Here is a 19,740-nt window from a genome sequence, read left to right as displayed (position 1 = left end):
GATAATTGTATGTGTGGGGTATAGAGATGAGGTAGTCATTCAAAACTCAAGTTAAACACTATTATTGCATACAGAGTGAGTCCATGCAACATACAGTATTGTGTGACTTGTTAAGCTAATTTACTCCTGAACTTATATAGGCTTGCCATAACTTTGACATTATGGGGCATTGTGTGTAGGCCAGTGACAAAAGAAAATCTAAATTCAATCCATTTTAAATTCAGGCTGTAACAACAAAATGTGGAAAAAGTCAATACTTTCTGAAGGCACTAAGCTACTAATAGCCCACTGTATATCTCGTGATAAATAAAAACATACAAACCACTCCATGCTTACCATTTTATTATAAGGGGCTGCCGAATATTGTAAAAATAAATAAAGTTAAACAAAAAATGTTCATATGTACCAACCAAATTCATAAAATATCACTTAACAAATACATCCTTCCGTCTGTTCTCGGAAGGAGAACGTCCTCCCATCTGCAGCATAGCCCCTAAAAAACAAACAAAAAAACATTATTTTTGAACAAACTTCTGTATCAAAGTGTGAAAATACCTTTGTGTACAACAAGCAAATTATGACTCCGTCCCAAATGGCAGCATAATCCCTATATAGGGAATAGGGTGCCATTTAGGATGCTCACATTACTCTTGTAAACCTACCTGGAAGGTGTGTTGAGTCCAGGCTTGGTCTCTCTGCCATTCCTCTCAGCTGGGCTGGAACATCTATAGAGAGGAAACAGTTCATACAGGGCTGCCTGCTAGCAGTCTAGACCCGAGAGAATATCACAGGTTATACACCGAGTATACCAAACATTAGGAACACGTTCCTAATATTGAGTTGCACAAAAGCGTTCCACAGGGATGCTGGCCCATGTTGACTCCAATGCTTCCCACAGTTGTGTCAAGTTGGCTGAATGTCCTTTGGGTGGTGGATCATTCTTGATACACACGGGAAACTGTTGAGCGTGAAAAACCCAGCAGCGTTGCAGTTCTTGACACAAAACGGTGTGCCTGGCACCTACTACCATATCCCGTTCAAAGGAACTTAAATATTTTGTCTTGCCCTCTGAACGGCACACATACACAATCTGCATCTCAAGGCAAAAAAACAAAAACAAAAAAACATTTAACCTGTCTCCTCCCCTTCATCTACACAGATTGAAGTGGATTTAACAAGTGACATCAATAAGGGATCATAGCTTTCACCTGGATTCACCTGGTCAGTCTCATGGAAAGAGCAGGTGTTCTTAATGTTTTGTATACTCAGTCTATATGGGGCTGCCTGCTAGCATAGTCTAGACCGGAGAGTATGGTCGTGTTCCTTTGCTCAGATGTTGCTGATGCATGCCAGATCTTACAATGCCTGGATATGTATTTTACCTATCAGCTAACCACATATGCTATAGCAACCTGGTGCCCGACGGCACAGACTATAACGTGGCACGCAACCATCGGTTGATGCATGCAACGTCTGAGCAGGGGACTACACGATCGATATCCCCGGTTATATACAGGTCTACCTGCTAGCACAGTCGAGACCTGAGAGAATATCACAGGTTACATGAGGTTAAAGCCTGGTGGGTAGAATACTGAGTATTGAACAGGAGAGCTAGAGTTAGCTACATAGATTACTGAAACTGAGATAAAGGGAGAGCAAGGAACAGAGAAATACAAAGAACGCGATGACCCCTTCACCTTGACAAGAGATTCAGAGAATGTGTTCAGTGGAGATGAGCATGGGAATGTATTGTGCAAGTGTCTTTGTATCCCACTTCCCATTTCCATTCAGCAAATCTATTGTCTGCACTGATTTGCAAATTGGTAATTGTACACCTTAGCATCTATACTGAACAAAAATGTAAACGCAACATGTAAAGTGTTGGTCCCAGGTTTTATGAGCTGAAATAAAAGATTCCAGACATTTTCCATATGCACAAAAGCTTATTTCTCTCCATTTTTTTGCACAAATTTGTTACACATTTCTCCTTTGCCAAGATCATCCATCCACCTGACAGGTGTGGCATATCAAGAAGCTGATTAAACGGCATGATCATTACACAGGTGCAACTTGTGCTGGGGACAATAAAAGGCCACTCTAAATTGTAGAGTTTTGTCACACAACACAATGCCACAGATGTCTCAGGTTGAGGGAGCGTGTAATTGGCATGCTGACTGCAGGAATGTCCACCAGAGCTGTTGCCAGAGAATTGAATGTTCATTTCTCTAACATAAGCTGCTTCCAACGTCGTTTTAGAGAATTTGCCAGTACGTCCAACCGGCCTCACAACCGCAGACCTCGTGTAACCACGCCAGCCCACGACCCCCACATCCGGCTTCTTTACCAGCTGTTGAAACTGAGGCCTATTTATGTCTGTAATAAAGCCCTTTTGTGGGGGGATCATTGTGATTGGCTGTGCCCCTGAATAGTCATCTGAAATCCATAGATTAGGGCCTAATTTATTTATTTCAATTGACTGATTTCCTTATATGAACTGTAACTCAGTAAAATCGTTGAAATTGTTGCATGTTGCGTTTATATTTTTGTTCAGTATAGTTGCCTTGATAAGCATCCAGTTCCATTTTTTATTGTGTGTTTGTTGGCTACTGTGGTAGCCTCCTGTTATGGTTTTACCTACTCTGCATAGTTTTACAATTAAAGTCGTTTTCAATAAATTCATTGTCAGATATTATTTTAGGCCTTGTGATGGACAACTCTTCACAGTTAGTCAAAGACATTGTCTGCATTCCAAATGGCACCCTTTTCAGTTAACTACTTTTGACCAGGGCCCATAGAGCTCACTAAGGTTAAAGTAGTGGTATAAACACAAAATACGGGTGCCATTTGGGACGCCGTCTTGGTGTGTCGCATTCAGTACCATAGTCTGATCTGGTGCCACCTGGATGATGTACTGGTAGGTGGGCATCACACAGTGGTGCAGCACCAGCCCACTCATGTCTCCATCTCCTGCTCCAAACCCTGTGGTCACCAAGGGAACAGTCATAGTCACCCCGTCGGACAACTCACTACCGGACACTCCTGACACACTGTCCAGCAGCTGTGGGAGAAGAGAGGGTGAGATACAGAGAAGTTCAATAACTACTGTAACTTTTTCATCTAATTCTAAAGTAGTGGTGGTGGTCACTGTGTAGGGTTTTGTGCCAACTAATAGATCTACCATACCTGATTCAACTAATCTGACCAAGACCGTGATAAGTGGAAACAGGTGGGTAGTGCTGGACTGGAACAAAAACCTGCACACTCAGGTGGTCTACAAGGCCATGAATTGTGACCACTGACCTGCATTTGGTAGCAAGCCTCGTATTACCAAACTGATTACCGCTGTGCAGCAAAACAGAATGTAAACTTGCGAGACTTCCGGACGGTTGTGAGGTTAGCATAGTGGTTGTTGATGGATTGTTTTAAAACCCCATAGGGGGCAAACTGTACACTAATACAATAGCTCTTCACATGTAAACACAAGCAGCTATGAATGCACAAAGTAATTACCTCATCCACCCTCCACAGATCACCACACATCCCATCAGAAGTTGCATAGTTGATTGCATTCTTCAAGAAATCTGTCTTGCTCCCATTATTCTACCAAACATAAAAATTACATGTTAATATATTGAGTCACTAGAGCAATGCAATTAGGCCTGAAATGTTGTGGCGAATGTTTGGTGGAAGAAATAGGCCTATTCCTAGTATTGCTGGTATGAGGCATGTACCGCTAGTCTGAACAACAACACCATTATATTAAACCTATTGTTTTACACTTACACTGTCAGAGTCCTGCAGTACAGCCACCAGTAGCTTGATGTATTCTGTGGCAGCCTTCAGCGTATCCACTTTACTGGGTTTGCGGTCACGACGCATCAGTGGCACCATGCGCTTCAAACGGGAGAACATGCTGTTCATGTTTTTGATCTAATAAAGCAAATTACACAAGTCAGAGCACATACAAATTGAACAAATCAAAGTGATGATTTTTTTGTACTATAGGCCTACTTCCACGTGACAGAGCTGAAGTATTTTGGGTCAATTTCCATGTCAGACCTTTTGCCAGTTTTTTGTTGATATGGCGCCTGTGCCTACAGCTACACTTACTCTCATTCGTTCCTTGGCGTTTACCAATTGTCTTCTTTTCACAATTTCATTCCAGTCCTCTGTGTGAACATAAAGGCCATCGTTCCCTCGTTTGAATTTAGCTATGTTGGAGTGACTTGGGAGCAAGGGCTCACCTGTTTCACGCACCAAAATGTTACCCATCAACTCACGCTCAGGGACCCTCATCACCGCAGCACTAACTTCAAAGCTTTTCATGGCGATGTATTTTACATGTGTGGTCATATCCGATATTTTACAGTTGATAACACAAACCATTTACATTACAATGAGGCACTTTTAAGATAGATTACCATGTGTATCATTAATTAATTTAATCCCGCGCACACCTGTGTAGCTAACCAAATCGTCGCTGGATTTACCAGAGGTTTGTTGTTTTTCACTATCACTCCACTTAATTATGCAAAGTGTCACGTGTTTGCTATTAAGCCCCTTGTCGTATCAAAATAGTTCAGGAACGTAAATGAGCAATTGCTCGTGGACGAAAACGGTACTTATAATGTTAGCCACTAGAGGTCATGAGTGCTATAAAATGTAAAGAAAAATATAAAATAAAATAAAAAGAAGCTACAGTTTACCACATCAGAAAAATTGTTCATACTTTCAATATGACCTGGACTAGAGTGCGTTCCTTTATCTACATCTTTAATAGGGTCCACAAAAAACATTTGTGTGTTAAAACAGAGCATGAAATATATGTGTTTTGCAATGAAGCACTTAAGTAAAATGTAATTTGAACTAAACCATAATCATAACCATAATCCTAATCTTAACCCTTACACACCTCAACCTCAATGGGGTAAATCAGAGTTGGGATGTCCCAAGAATCCTGGATAGCAAGGACCCAATCCAAATGGAGATAGGTGAGTGGATCGCCTGATCATTAAATGAATGACATAACCCCTTTCCGGCCTGACACTGATGTGAGTCTCAGTGTTAGCTCTATTTAAGATTATCAGAGTAAAAGTCACCTCATGACTGAGGAATAGGCTACTGTGTATGTATGACACTATAAATATATGGTATACAAATTAAATTCAAAGGTATCTCTTCCTGTGCTAAACATTTCACACTCTGTCCAACTGCACTTGGCTTTAAACTTTGGGTTATAAATAGTGAATCCTTTAATACCTGCGTCACGGATTACCTAGTTTATCCTGCTGCTACCTTTAGTCTCTCCTGTGCTGAGCAGTAGACAGGGAATACAACCAGAATACTGAGGAGAGGATTCATCCAAAACCTGAACGTGACAATGTGACATCTATTTGCATTCATGTTTACTGGTACATCTGTGTGCTCAATACAGGAACCACAGAGGTCTACGCCAAACCGATTGCTGTTATTTCTGAGTTGCATGAGCAACGCTTCATAGGTAGAAGGAAAAGAGAAATGGAGTCAATTGATGTGCAAATACAAAGGTAAAACCTTTACATATTTGCTGACCTTTTCTACACTCCCTTTAGCTCATATAAAAAGTCACATTTTATTGAAAGAGTGCTTTGTCTGAATTGTGACCAATATGAACAGGGATAATCAGTATCGATGGCCTTTTACAATGGTTTTGCTTCTGTAAATTTAATAATGATTTAATGTGGTACTGTGTGTGTTTGCTGCTTCCAAGACAGGAAGGAACACAATATTGACAAGGGCCGCGTCTGACATGGCACTCCCTAGTGCACTACCATAGGGCTCTGGTCAAAAGTGCACTATACTGTATATGGTCTGGTGCCATGTCAGACACAGACAATTAGTCATACACTGTAGGAGGAAACGTTTAAGATGGATAGAGAGAAACAATGAGGATGAGAATTGGCAGAACGGCCAGCACACTGCCTGACCACTGCGTAGGTACTGACAAAGAGATAGGCATACTTCAGCCAGTAGGTTTGCATTGCTCTGATGTGACAACAGTGGCTGTTGATGTGGCATTTCTTCTGGACAATAGCTGCTATGCTGCGGTTTGGAGTTAGATCCCAATGTTCTGACTTTGTGTTCTGCTCTATTGTATTATGTGATGGAATAGAGCGTTCCGATTCTCCTATTCTATTAGCAGTAGTTGACACTGTCTGAGACACACCATTGTCTAAAGGTGATATCTATCGTCATATGCTGAAAGCCCCTGTTGAAATAACAAGACCACTCAAAAAGCATTACTAAGACTGAAAAAAACAAGAAACAACTTATTGAAAAGAAAACGAACTGTTGGGCTTGGAGAGAACCACATAGAAGAAGAGAGATGTTGTTGCCATGGCTGGAAACTGACTAAAGAAATGACTATGAAGGAAAACCTGAGACTAATTGAATAAGCTTAAAAATGTATCAGAAGAATGCAACATGACAGAATACATTATTACGTTATGTCATTATGGTCATTGTGAAATATGAGTGAGCCCGTTCCTCTGAAATTCTAGATGGATAATAGGACACCTACAGAGATCATTATCTGTGCGCTGATGGGCAGAGGCATATGGTGATGGGTATCTGCCCAGGTGAAATGCATAAAGCCTGCAAGCACCAACTCACAGCACTTTATCCTCTCATGAATTTCCACTATCAGACTTAACTGCAGTGTTTGGCCCAGAAATGTTGCCTTTTTGTGTTTCCACCTCAGAGGCCTGCCCCCCAAAAACGCCGGGAAAAAAGTCCAAATGCCTTGGGACGCGAACCTACCCTGACATGGGGCCAGACTGAGGGGGACTTCTCAGTGCTCTAGCTGAAACTTCAGGTCACTCACTGTCAGGCGCATTCACACTGCACCTTAGCCCCCCATATAGAAAAGTAATATATGGCCATATATGGCCGTACATATCGAAGAACGTGACATATATTAAAAAATATATGATAATATATTTAAAACCCATATATAAACATGCCATACATTGTAAAATATATGATAATATACAGTGCATGCGGAAAGTATTCTGACCCCTTGACTTTTTCCACATTTTGTTATGTTACAGCCTTATTCTAAAATTGATTAAATTGTTGTTTTTCTTCATCAATCTAAACACAATACCCCATAATTACAAAGCAAAAACAGGTTTTTAGAAATGTTTGCAAATTTATTACAAATAAACAACTGAATTGTCACATTTACATAAGTATTCAGACCCTTTACTCAGTACTTTTTTGAAGCACCTTTGGCAGCGATTACAGCCTCGCGTCTTCTTGGGTATGACGCTACAAGATTGGCACACCTGTATTTGGGGAGTTTCTCTCATTCTTCTCAGCAGATCCTCTCAAGCTCTGTCAGGTTGGATGGGGAGCGTTGCTGCACAGCTATTTTCAGGTCTCTCCAGAGATGTTAGATCGGGTACAAGTCCGGGCTCTGGCTGGGCCACTCAAGGACATTCAGAGACTTGTCCCGAAGCCACTCCTGTGTTGTCTTGGCTGTGTGCTTAGGGTCGTTGTCCTGTTGGAAGGTGAACCTTCGCCCCAGTCTGAGGTCCTGAGCACTCTGGAGCAGGTTTTCATCATGGAGCTTTCTGTACTTTGCTCCGTTTATCTTTCATCTTTCCCTCGATCCTGACTAGTCATTCTTTACATCTCATTATACATGATATTACACATTCTAAACATCATAAATATCTATCAATTAATATCAAGTCTATATCTCACAATGTACACAGCATAAACAGCAATGTCATAGGGTCATTAGTGTGGTTGTTATGTTATTTGGCATGCTTCATTTTCTTTTTATTATTAGTGTGCTTGTGAAGCAACACACTCATTATCCTGCATACTTAATTAGCTTATTTCACATATTATTATTATTCCCACTGCTCCTACCCCCATACCTTTTAAGATGGGAACACCAACCCGAATAAATGTGTTATCTCATAGTGGTTCAGAAATCTGAAAATATAGTCAACTCGCATGTATACTGAACAAAAACGCAACATGCAACAATTTCTACGATTTTACTGAGTTACAGATCATAGAAGGTCATCAGTCAATTTAAATAAATAAATTAGGCCCTAATCAATGGATTTCACATGACTGGGCATAGCGCCACCCACTTGGGAGCAAGGCCCACCCACTGGGGAGCCAGGTCCAGCCAATCAGAATGAGTTTTTCCCCACAAAAGGGCTTTATTACAGACAAAAATACTCCTCAGCACCCCACCTCCCCTTCCTCAGATGATCCCGTAAGTGAAGAAGCCGGATGTGGAGGTCCTGGGCTGGTGTGGTTACACGTGGCCTGCGGTTGTGAGGCCGGTTGTATGTACTGCCAAATTCTCTAAAACGACTTATGGTAGAGAAATGAACATTCAAATCTCTGGCAACAGCTCTGTTGGAGATTCCTGCAGTCAGCATGGCAATTGCACGCGCCCTCAAAACTTGAGACATCTGTGGCATTGTGTTGTGTGACAAAACTGCACATTTTAGAGTGGCCTTTTATTGTCCCCAGCACAAGGTGCACCTGTGTAATGATTATGCTGTTTAATCAGCTTCTTGATATGCCACAACTGTCAGGTGGATGGATTATCTTGGCAAAGGAGAAATGCTCACTAACAGGGATGTAAAGAAATTTGTGCACCAATTTTTTGTGTGCGTATGGACAATTTCTGGGATCTTTTTTATCAGCTTATGAAAAATGGACCCAACACTTTACAGGTTAAGTTGATATTTTTGTTCAGTATATACACTACCAGTCAAAAGTTTGGACACACCTACTCTTTCAAGGATTTTTCTTTCTTTTTATATTTGATGATCTCTGCATGTGTAGTTCCCACCGTAAAGCATGGAGGAGGAGGTGTTATGGTGTGGGGGTGCTTTTCTGTTGACACTGTCTGTGATTTATTTAGAATTCAAGACACACTTAACCAGCATGGCTACCACAGCATTCTGCAGCGATACGCCATCCCATCTGGTTTGGGCTTAGTGGGACTATCATTTGTTTTTCAACAGGACAATGACCCAACACACCTCCAGGCTGTGTAAGGGCTATTTTACCAAGAAGGAGAGTGATGGAGTGCTGCATCAGATGACCTGGCCTCCACAATCCCCCGACCTCAGACCAATTGAGATGGTTTGGGATGAGTCGGACGGCAGAGTGAAGGAAAAGCAGCCAACAAGTGCTCAGCATATGTGGGAACTCCTTCAAGACTGTTGGAAACGCATTCCAGGTGAAGCTGGCTGAGAGAATGCCAAGAGTGTGCAAAGCTGTCATCAAGGCAAAGGGTGGCTATTTGAAGAATCTCAAAAATAAAATATATTATGATTTGTTTAACACTTTTTTGGTTACTACATGATTCCATATGTGTTATTTCATAGTTTTGATGTCTTCACTATTATTCTACAATGTAAAAAATAGGAGAACCCTTGAATGAGTAGGTGTGTCCAAACTTTTGACTGGTAGTGTATATATATACATACACTGCTCAAAAAAATAAAGGGAACACTTAAACAACACAATGTAACTCCAAGTCAATCACACTTCTGTGAAATCAAACTGTCCACTTAGGAAGCAATACTGATTGACAATACATTTCACATGCTGTTGTGCAAATGGAATAGACAACAGGTGGAAATTATAGGCAATTAGCAAGACACCCCCAATAAAAGACTGGTTTTGCAGGTGGTGACCACGGACCACTTCTCAGTTCCTATGCTTCCTGGCTGATGTTTTGGTCACTTTTGAATGCTGGCGGTGCTTTCACTCTAGTGGTAGCATGAGACTGAGTCTACAACCCACACAAGTGGCTCAGGTAGTGCAGCTCATCCAGGATGGCACATCAATGCGAGCTGTGGCAAGAAGGTTTGCTGTGTCTGTCAGCGTAGTGTCCAGAGCATGAAGGCGTTACCAGGAGACAGGCCAGTACATCAGGAGACGTGGAGGAGGCCGTATGAGGGCAACAACCCAGCAGCAGGACTGCTACCTCCGCCTTTGTGCAAGGAGGAGCAGGAGGAGCACTGCCAGAGCCCTGCAAAATGACCACCAGCAGGCCACAAATGTGCATGTGTCTGCTCAAACGGTCAAAAACAGACTCCATGAGGGTGGTATGAGGGCCCGACGTCCACAGGTGGGGGTTGTGCTTACAGCCCAACACCGTGCAGGACGTTTGGCATTGCCAGAGAACACCAAGATTGGCAAATTCGCCACTGGCGCCCTGTGCTCTTCACAGATGAAAGCAGGTTCACACTGAGCACATGTGACAGACGTGACAGAGTCTGGAGACGCCGTGGAGAACGTTCTGCTGCCTGCAACATCCTCCAGCATGACCGGTTTGGCGGTGGGTCAGTCATGGTGTGGGGTGGCATTTCTTTGGGGGCCGCACAGCCCTCCATGTGCTTGCCAGAGGTAGCCTGACTGCCATTAGGTACCGAGATGAGATCCTCAGACCCCTTGTGAGACCATATGCTGGTGCGGTTGGCCCTGGGTTCCTCCTAATGCAAGACAATGCTAGACCTCATGTGGCTGGAGTGTGTCAGCAGTTCCTGCAAGAGGAAGGCATTGATGCTATGGACTGGTCCGCCCGTTCCCCAGACCTGAATCCAATTGAGCACATCTGGGACATCATGTCTCGCTCCATCCACCAACGCCACGTTGCACCACAGACTGTCCAGGAGTTGGCGGATGCTTTAGTCCAGGTCTGGGAGGAGATCCCTCAGGAGACCATCCACCACCTCATCAGGAGCATGCCCAGGCATTGTAGGGAGGTCATACAGGCACGTGGAGGCCACACACACTACTGAGCCTCATTTGGATCAGCCTGTAGTGTGGTTTTCCACTTTAATTTTGAGGGTGACTCCAAATCCAGACCTCCATGGGTTGATAAATTTGATTTCCATTGATAATTTGTGTGATTTTGTTGTCAGCACATTCAACTATGTAAAGAAAAAAGTATTTAATAAGATTATTTCATTCATTCAGATCTAGGATGTGTTATTTTAGTGTTCCCTTTATTTTTTTGAGCAGTGTATATAAATAATGGTGTGTATAGATATTATGGACAGTATATGAATAGAAAAGGTGTGTACAGCAATAGTTATATAGGATGAGCCTTACCTAGAATACAGTATATACAGTTGAAGTCGGAAGTTTACATACACTTAGGTTGGAGTCATTAAAACTCGTTTTTCAACCACTCCACAAATTTCTTGTTAACAAACTATAGTTTTGGCAAGTCGGTTAGGACCTCTACTTTGTGCATGACACAAGTAATTTTTCAAAGAATTGTTTACACTTATATTTCACTGTATCACAATTCCAGTGGGTCAGAAGTTTACATACAGTTGACTATGCCTTTAAATAGCTTGGAAAATTCCAGAAAATGATGTAATGGTTTAGAAGCTTCTGATAGGCTAATTGACATCATTTGAGTCAATTGGAGGTGTACCTGTGGATGTATTTCAAGGCCTACCTTCAAACTCAGTGCCTCTTTGCTTGACATCATGGGAAAATCAAAAGAAATCAGCCAAAACCCCAGAAAAAAATTATAGACATCCACAAGTCTGGTTCATCCTTGGGAGCAATTTCCAAATGCCTGAAGCGACAACGTTCATCTGTACAAACAATAATACGCAAGTATAAACACCATGGGACCACGCAGCCGTCATACCGCTCAGGAAGGAGACGCGTTCTGTCTCCTAGAGATGAACGTACTTTGGTGCGAAAAGACAGACTACGGTTTGCAACTGCACATGGGGACAAAGATCGTACTTTTTGGAGAAATGTCCTCTGGTCTGATGAAAGTAGTCCCCTGTAGCTCAGTTGGTAGAGCATGGCGCTTGCAACGCCAGGGTTGTGGGTTCGTATCCCACGGGGGGCCAGTATGAAAATGTATGCACTCACTAACTGTAAGTCGCTCTGGATAAGGGGAATGCTTGCAAGCCGAAGAACACCATCCCAACCGTGAAGCACGGGGGTGGCAGCATCATGCTGTGGGGGTGCTTTGCTGCAGGAGGGACTGGTGCACTTCACAAAAGAGATGGCATAATGAGGAAGGAAAATTATGTGGATATATTGAAGCAACATCTCAAGAAATCAGTCAGGAATTTAAAGCTTGAACGCAAATGGGTCTTCCAAATGGACAATGACCCCAAGCATACAGTGAGGGAAAAAAGTATTTGATCCCCTGCTGATTTTGTACGTTTGCCCACTGACAAAGAAATGATCAGTCTATAATTTTAATGGTAGGTTTATTTGAACAGTGAGAGACAGAATAACAACAAAAGAATCCAGAAAAACGCATGTCAAAAATGTTATAAATTGATTTGCATTTTAATGAGGGAAATAAGTATTTGACTTAGTACTTGGTGGCAAAAACGTTGTTGGCAATCACAGAGGTCAGACGTTTCTTGTAGTTGGCCACCAGGTTTGCACACATCTCAGGAGGGATTTTGTCCCACTCCTCTTTGCAGATCTTCTCCAAGTCATTAAGGTTTCGAGGCTGACGTTTGGCAACTCGAACCTTCAGCTCCCTCCACAGATTTTCTATGGGATTAAGGTCTGGAGACTGGCTAGGCCACTCCAGGACCTTAATGTGCTTCTTCTTGAGCCACTCCTTTGTTGCCTTGGCCGTGTGTTTTGGGTCATTGTCATGCTGGAATACCCATCCACAACCCATTTTCAATGCCCTGGCTGAGGGAAGGAGGTTCTCACCCAAGATTTGACGGTACATGGCCCCGTCCATCGTCCCTTTGATGCGGTGAAGTTGTCCTGTCCCCTTAGCAGAACCCCCCCCAAAGCATAATGTTTCCACCTCCATGTTTGACGGTGGGGATGGTGTTCTTGGGGTCATAGGCAGCATTCCTCCTCCTCCAAACACGTTGAGTTGATGCCAAAGAGCTCCATTTTGGTCTCATCTGACCACAACACTTTCATCCAGTTTGCCTCTGAATCATTCAGATGTTCATTGGCAAACTTCAGACGGACATGTATATGTGCTTTCTTGAGCAGGGGGACCTTGCGGGCGATGCAGGATTTCAGTCCTTCACGGCGTAGTGTGTTACCAATTGTTTTCTTGGTGACTATGGTCCCAGCTGCCTTGAGATCATTGACAAGATCCTCCCGTGTAGTTCTGGGCTGATTCCTCACCGTTCTCATGATCTTTGCAACTCCACGAGGTGAGATCTTGCATGGAGCCCCAGGCAGAGGGAGATTGACAGTGCTTTTGTGTTTCTTCCATTTGCGAATAATCGCACCAACTGTTGTCACCTTCTCACAAAGCTGCTTGGCGACGGTCTTGTAGCCCATTCCAGCCTTGTGTAGGTCTACAATCTTGTCCCTGACATCCTTGGAGAGCTCTTTGGTCTTGGCCATGGTGGAGAGTTTGGAATCTGATTGATTGATTGCTTCTGTGGACAGGTGTCTTTTATACAGGTAACAAAATGAGATTAGGAGCACTCCCTTTAAGAGTGTGCTCCTAATCTCAGCTCATTACCTGTATAAAAGACACCTGGGAGCCAGAAATCTTTCTGATTGAGAGGGGGTCAAATACTTATTTCCCTCATTAAAATGTAAATCAATTTATAACATTTTTGACATGCGTTTTTCTGGATTATTTTGTTGTTATTCTGTCTCTCACTGTTCAAATAAACCTACCATTAAAATTATAGACTGATCATGTCTTTGTCAGTGGGCAAACGTACAAAATCAGCAGGGGATCAAATACTTTTTCCCTCACTGTATGCTTGGGGTCATTGTCCATTTGGAAGTCCCATTTGCTTTAACTTCCTGACTGATTTCTTGAGATGTTGCTTCAATATATCCACATAATTTTCCTTCCTCATGATGCCATCTCTTTTGTGAAGTGCACTAAATACTAATTGAGTGTATGTAAATTTCTGACCCACTGGGAATGTGATGAAATAAATAAAAGCTGAAATAAATCATTCTCTCTACTATTATTCTGACATTTCACATTCTTAAAATAAAGTGGTGATCCTAACTGACCTAAGACAGGGAATGTTTACTAGGATTAAAACTGAGTTTGAATGTATTTGGCTAAGGTGTATGTAAAGTTCTGACTTCAACTGTACATATGAAGTGGGTAAATCAGTATGTAAACATTATTCAAGCGACCAGTACAGCACTTTGTGACAACTACTGATGTTAAATGGGCTTTATAAAATACATTTGATTGATTGATTGTATCTAGGCTATAGCTCTATAAGATACAATATTTTATAAAAAAGTAATTCAAAGTTGCTATGAGAGAAAATCAAATCATTATTTTGTGGCATCATGTTGACATAACGCAGTTGACATAATAGCAGTGACCAAGGTCAATGCTGTTTTACAGAAATAAGATTATGGAGTTGTATCTATATCAATAAGATACACTATATATCAAAGTAATTAAAAGTCGCTTTGAGAGTTAATTCAATCATAATATTGAATGCCATGTTGTATAATTGTGAGGAGAAGATTTGATTATAGGTAGGCTATAACCTGCCTTAGATAGCTCCTTTGCCCCTCCCCCAATACACGCGGAGACCGACTCAATTGATGCCTCCAGCGATGCTATCTCTTTCATTTATACCCAACGCTTAGGTTTACCTCCACTTTACTCATATCCTTCCATATCCTTGTCTGTACATAATGCCCTGAATCTTTTCTATAACACCCGGAAATCTGCCCCCTTTATTCTATGTACCCAACGCACTAGAAGACCAGTTCTTAAAGCCTTTAGCCGTATCCTTATTCTAGTCCTCCTCTGTTCCTCTGGTGATGTAGAGGCTAACCCAGGCCCTGCAGCCCTCAGTATCACTCCTACTCCCCAGGCGCTATCATTTGATGACTTCTGTAATCGCAAAAGTCTTGGTTTCTTGCACATAAATATCAGAAGTCTACTTCCTAAGTTTGAGTTATTCACTGCGTTAGCACACTCTGCCAACCCTGATGTTCTAGCAGTGTCTGAATCCTGGCTCAGGAAGGCCACCAAAAATTCTGAAATTTCCATCCCCAACTATAACATTTTCCGTCTAGATAGAACTGCCAAAGGGGGTGGAGTTGCAATCTACTGTAGAGATAGCCTGCAGAGCTCTATCATACTATCCAGGTCTGTGCCCAAACAGTTTGAGCTTCTACTTCTAAAAATCCACCTTTCCAGATATAAGTCTCTCACTGTTGCCGCTTGCTACAGACCCCCTCAGCCCCCAGCTGTGCCCTGGACACCATATGTGAATTGATTGCCCCCCATTTATCCTCAGAGTTTGTACTGCTTGGTGACCTAAATTGGGATATGCTTAATACCCCAGCCATCCTACAATCCAAGCTAGATGCCCTCAACCTCACACAAATTATCAACGAACCTACCAGGTACAACCCTAAATCCGTAAACATGGGTACCCTCATAGATATCATCCTGACTAACATACCCTCTAAATACACCTCAGCTGTCTTCAACCAGGATCTCAGCGATCACTGCCTTATTGCCTGCGTCCGTAACAGGTCCGCGGTCAAACGACCACCCCTCATCACTGTCAAACGCTCCCTAAAACACTTTAGCGAGGAGGCCTTCCTAATTGACCTGGCCCAGGTATCCTGGATGGATATAGATCTCATTCCGTCAGTAGAGGATGCCTGGTTGTTCCTTAAAAGTAATTTCCTCTCAATCTTAAATAAACATGCCCCATTCAAAAAATACAGAACTAAGAACCGATATAGCCCCTGGTTCTCCTCAGACTTGACTGCCCTTGACCAGCACAAAAACATCCTGTGGCGTACAGCATTAGCATCAAATAGCCCCCGCGATATGCAACTTTTCAGGGAAGTTAGGAACCAATATACACAAGCAGTCAGGAAAGCAAAGGCTAACTTTTTCAAACAGAAATTTGCATCCTGTAGCACTAACTCCAAAAAGTTTTGGGACACTGTAAAGTCCATGGAGAATAAGAGCACTTCCTCCCAGCTGCCCACTGCACTGAGGCTAGGAAACACTATCACCACCGATAAATCTACAATAATCGAGAATTTCAACAAGCATTTTGCTACAGCTGGCCATGCTTTCCATCTGGCTACCACTAACCCGGCCACCAACTCTGCACCCTCTGCTGCAACTTGCCCATGCCCCCCCGCTTCTCCTTCACACAAATTCAGACAGCTGATGTTTTGAAAGCGCTGCAAAATCTGGACCCCTACAAATCAGCTGGGCTAGACAATCTGGACCCTTTCTTTCTAAAACTAGCCGCCGAAATTGTCGCTACCCCTATTACTAGTTGTTCAACCTCTCTTTCATAACGTCTGAGATCCCCAGAGATTGGAAAGCTGCCGCGGTCATCCCCCTCTTCAAAGGGGGTGACACTCTAGATCCAAACTGCTACAGACCTATATCCATCCTGCCCTGCCTTTCGAAAGTATTCGAAAGCCAAGTTAACAAACAGATCATCGACCATTTCGAATACCACCGTACCTTCTCCGCTATGCAATCCGGTTTCGAGCTGGTCACGGGTGCACTTCAGCCACGCTCAAGGTCCTAAACGATATTATAACCGCGATTGATAATAGACAGTACTGTGCAGCCGTCTTCATCGACCTGGCCAAGGCTTTCGACTCTGTCAACCACCGCATTCTTATTGGCAGACTAAATAGCCTTGGTTTCTCAAATGACTGCCTCGCCTGGTTCACCAACTACTTCTCAGATAGAGTTCAGTGTGTCAAATCGGAGGGCCTGTTGTCTGGACCTATGGCAGTCTCTATGGGGGTGCCACAGGGTTCAATTCTTGGGCCGACACTTTTCTCCGTGTATATCAATGATGTCGCTCTTGCTGCTGGTGACTCTCAGATCCACCTCTACGCAGACGACACCATTTTGTATACATCTGGCCCTTCATTGGACACTGTGTTAACAAACCTCCAAACGAGCTTCAATGCCATACAACAATCCTTCAGTAGCCTCCAACTGCTCTTAAACACTAGTAAAACTAAATGCATGCTTTTCAATCGAACGCTGCTGGCACCCGCCCACCCGACTAGAATCACCACTCTCGACGGGTCTGACCTAGAGTATGTGGACAACTACAAATACCTAGGTGTCTGGTTAGACTGTAAACTCAACTTCCAGACTCACATAAAGAATCTCCAATCCAAAGTTAAATCTAGAATCGGCTTCCTATTTCGCAATAAAGCCTCCTTCACTCATGCTGCCAAACATGCCCTCGTAAAACTGACTATCCTACCGATCCTTGACTTCGGCGATGTAATTTACAAAATAGCCTCCAACACTCTACTCAGCAAATTGGATGTAGTCTATCACAGTGCCATCCGTTTTGTCTCCAAAGCCCCATACACTACCCACCACTGTGACCTGTACGCTCTTGTTGGCTGGCCCTCACTACATGTTCGTCGTCAAACCCACTGGCTCCAGGCCATCTATAAATCACTGCTAGGCAAATCCCCGCCTTATCTTAGCTCATTGGTCACCATAGCAGCACCCACCCGTAGTCTGCGCTCCAGCAGGTATATCTCACTGGTCATTCCCAAAGCCAACACCTCCCTTGGCCGCCATTCCTTCCAGTTCTCTGCTGCCAATGACTGGAACGAATTGCAAAAATCTCTGAAGCTGGAGACTCTTATCTCCCTCAATAACTTTAAGCATCAGTTGTCAGAGCACCTTACCGATCACTGCACCTGTACACAGCCCATCTGAAATTAGCCCACCCAACTACCTCATCCCTATATTGTTATTTATTTTGCTCTTTTGCACCCCAGTATCTCTATTTGCACATAATCTCTTGCACATCTAGCATTCCAGTGTTAATACTATTGTAATTATTCTGCACTATAGCCTATTTATTGCCTTACCTCCATAACTTGCTACATTTGCACACACTGTATATATATTTTCTGTTGTATTTCTGACTTTATGTTTTTTACCCCATATGTAACTCTGTGTTGTTTTTATTGCACTACTTTGCTTTATCTTGGCCAGGTCGCAGTTGTAAATGAGAACCTGTTCTCAACTGGCTTACCTGGTTAAATAAAGGTGAAAAAAAATTAATAATAATAATCCCTTCATAAACTTTTACAGTATATCATCATTTGCTTATCATTAGACGGCGACACGAAATAAGCCACACCTTCCTCGTGCATACAATGACGGTAAGAATACTCGATATTCTCGAATTACTTGTTTGAAGTAGGTGAAAGTATGTGACTTCTGTAGTCTACATCTCTTTAAAGTCGTAGTAGGTAACATCGTCATTACGAAGTTCAGTGAAGATTCTGTTCAATGTTATGACTAGTTGCCGAAACTTTAACGAACAAGCCCGCTAATAGGAAATAATTAAATTAACATAGTTAGCTAGCTAAGTGGTAGAGGATAAGGACATTCATAACGACGATGATAGCCTCTCATCTTCTGGCTTACTACTTCACGGAGCTCCACCATGACAAGGTTCAACAAGTAAGTGGCTACTGGTTAGAAACATGTTATTTTGCTATTTCGTTGTGTTATTAAAGAACATCAAATACAAATATTTTACATATGATATTGGCCGTTAACTGGTTAGTTAGCGCTCGACTGAAGAAACTAAGTTACGGGAAGGTACTGATCATGTTGGCATTGCAGGGTCAGTGGAACATCTTGCCAGTCTCCTTGAGACATTCACTATTGAGTTGAATTTACTCTTATCAGTGGTAGCTAGCTAGCTAGTTAGTTTTCTTTTCCGACAAAATTGCACCACATCAATGTCTATCAACACTGGCTAAGTAAATTAAAGTTGAAGACACTAGCGATTGGCGAGATATGGCTAAATATAATAAACTTTTACTGACTTGTTCTTGGTTATGCAAAAAGCGCGTATCTTCTAGTTTCGGCACAATGCCAGTGAAAGCCGTTGGCCCTGTCTATAGATGTCTAGTTAAGAATTGAACTCGTGTTTGACAATGTTATGCAGGGGTGAACTTATATTTAATTTATTCCGGATACGGGACCTCTTATGTGGCCGCCTAATCATATAATTACATATATAATCCTGATTAATTTAATGGGATCTCTATGGGCCTAATAGTAAAGATTTGTCATTTTAACGTTTAAAATGTATTAGCCTACCTTTTAATGTGGCATGAACACAACCAGTCATGATGTTTTCATCTGATTGTCAAACCATTACTTCAGAAGGCTCATGTAGGCTACATAGGCACGTTAATCAGGGATGTCTGAACGACAGGGGGTGTGGGAATAGTTTTTAACACACTGACAAGACCGGGCGCGTGCTTCCAGGTGCTTCCATGGCGCGCATCTTTATTTTGTCCATACACACCAGACAAGATCAGGACAAGCATGTTGAAATATCAAAAGGAACTTTGAACCAACTATATATATTATTGGGGACAGGTCGAAACGCATATGGCCATTTAGCTAGCTTGCTGTTCCTAGCTAATTTGTCCTGGGATATAAACATTGGGTTGTTATTTTACCTGAAATGCACAAGGTCCTCTACTCCAACAATTAATCCACAGAACAAAGGGTAAACCTAGTTAGTTTCTAGTAATCTCTTCTCCTTCAGTCTTCTTCAGACTTTATATGGCGGTTGGCAACCAACTTTAATGTGCATTACCACCACCAACTGGACTGGATTGTGGACCTCAGTTAATCTTTCAATCACCCCCGTGGGTATATGCTCCTAAAAACCAATGAGGAGATGGGAGAAGCAGGATTTG

The 19,740-nt window shown here is 42.5% G+C and overlaps 2 protein-coding genes across 3 annotated transcripts in view; one reads left to right on the top strand and one right to left on the bottom strand.

Annotated features, from left to right (window-relative positions):
- Positions 1 to 325: 325 nt before the first annotated feature.
- On the bottom strand, positions 326 to 19,216 carry figla (folliculogenesis specific bHLH transcription factor). 2 transcript variants are annotated; one of them, XM_041835777.1, is made up of 6 exons: positions 19,130 to 19,216; positions 3,784 to 3,930; positions 3,511 to 3,600; positions 2,879 to 3,058; positions 663 to 725; positions 326 to 493 (listed from the first exon to the last, which is right to left on the bottom strand). In XM_041835777.1, exons 2-5 carry the CDS (start codon positions 3,919 to 3,921, stop codon positions 708 to 710), a joined length of 426 nt encoding a protein of 141 aa, XP_041691711.1. In that variant the 5' UTR covers positions 3,922 to 3,930; positions 19,130 to 19,216; the 3' UTR covers positions 326 to 493; positions 663 to 707. The 2 variants fall into 2 exon arrangements, with proteins under 2 accessions (XP_041691711.1, XP_041691710.1); XM_041835776.2 differs by lacking the exon at positions 19,130 to 19,216 and adding an exon at positions 4,111 to 4,497.
- The window catches only part of LOC121530651 (hexokinase-2-like), a 68,560-nt gene continuing 67,060 nt past the window's right edge, over positions 18,241 to 19,740 (top strand). Inside the window, exon 1 of the mRNA XM_041835775.1 lies at positions 18,241 to 18,481. Coding sequence (XP_041691709.1) covers positions 18,419 to 18,481 — 63 coding nt within the window. The 5' untranslated portion in view covers positions 18,241 to 18,418. The remainder of the gene's footprint in view (positions 18,482 to 19,740) is intronic.

Source organism: Coregonus clupeaformis, chromosome 18 (assembly GCF_020615455.1).
Source record: "Coregonus clupeaformis isolate EN_2021a chromosome 18, ASM2061545v1, whole genome shotgun sequence".
In the NCBI taxonomy this organism is placed as follows: Eukaryota; Metazoa; Chordata; class Actinopteri; order Salmoniformes; family Salmonidae; genus Coregonus; species Coregonus clupeaformis.
Note: the sequence above shows the minus strand (reverse complement) of the source record. Positions and strands in the feature narration are given on the sequence as shown.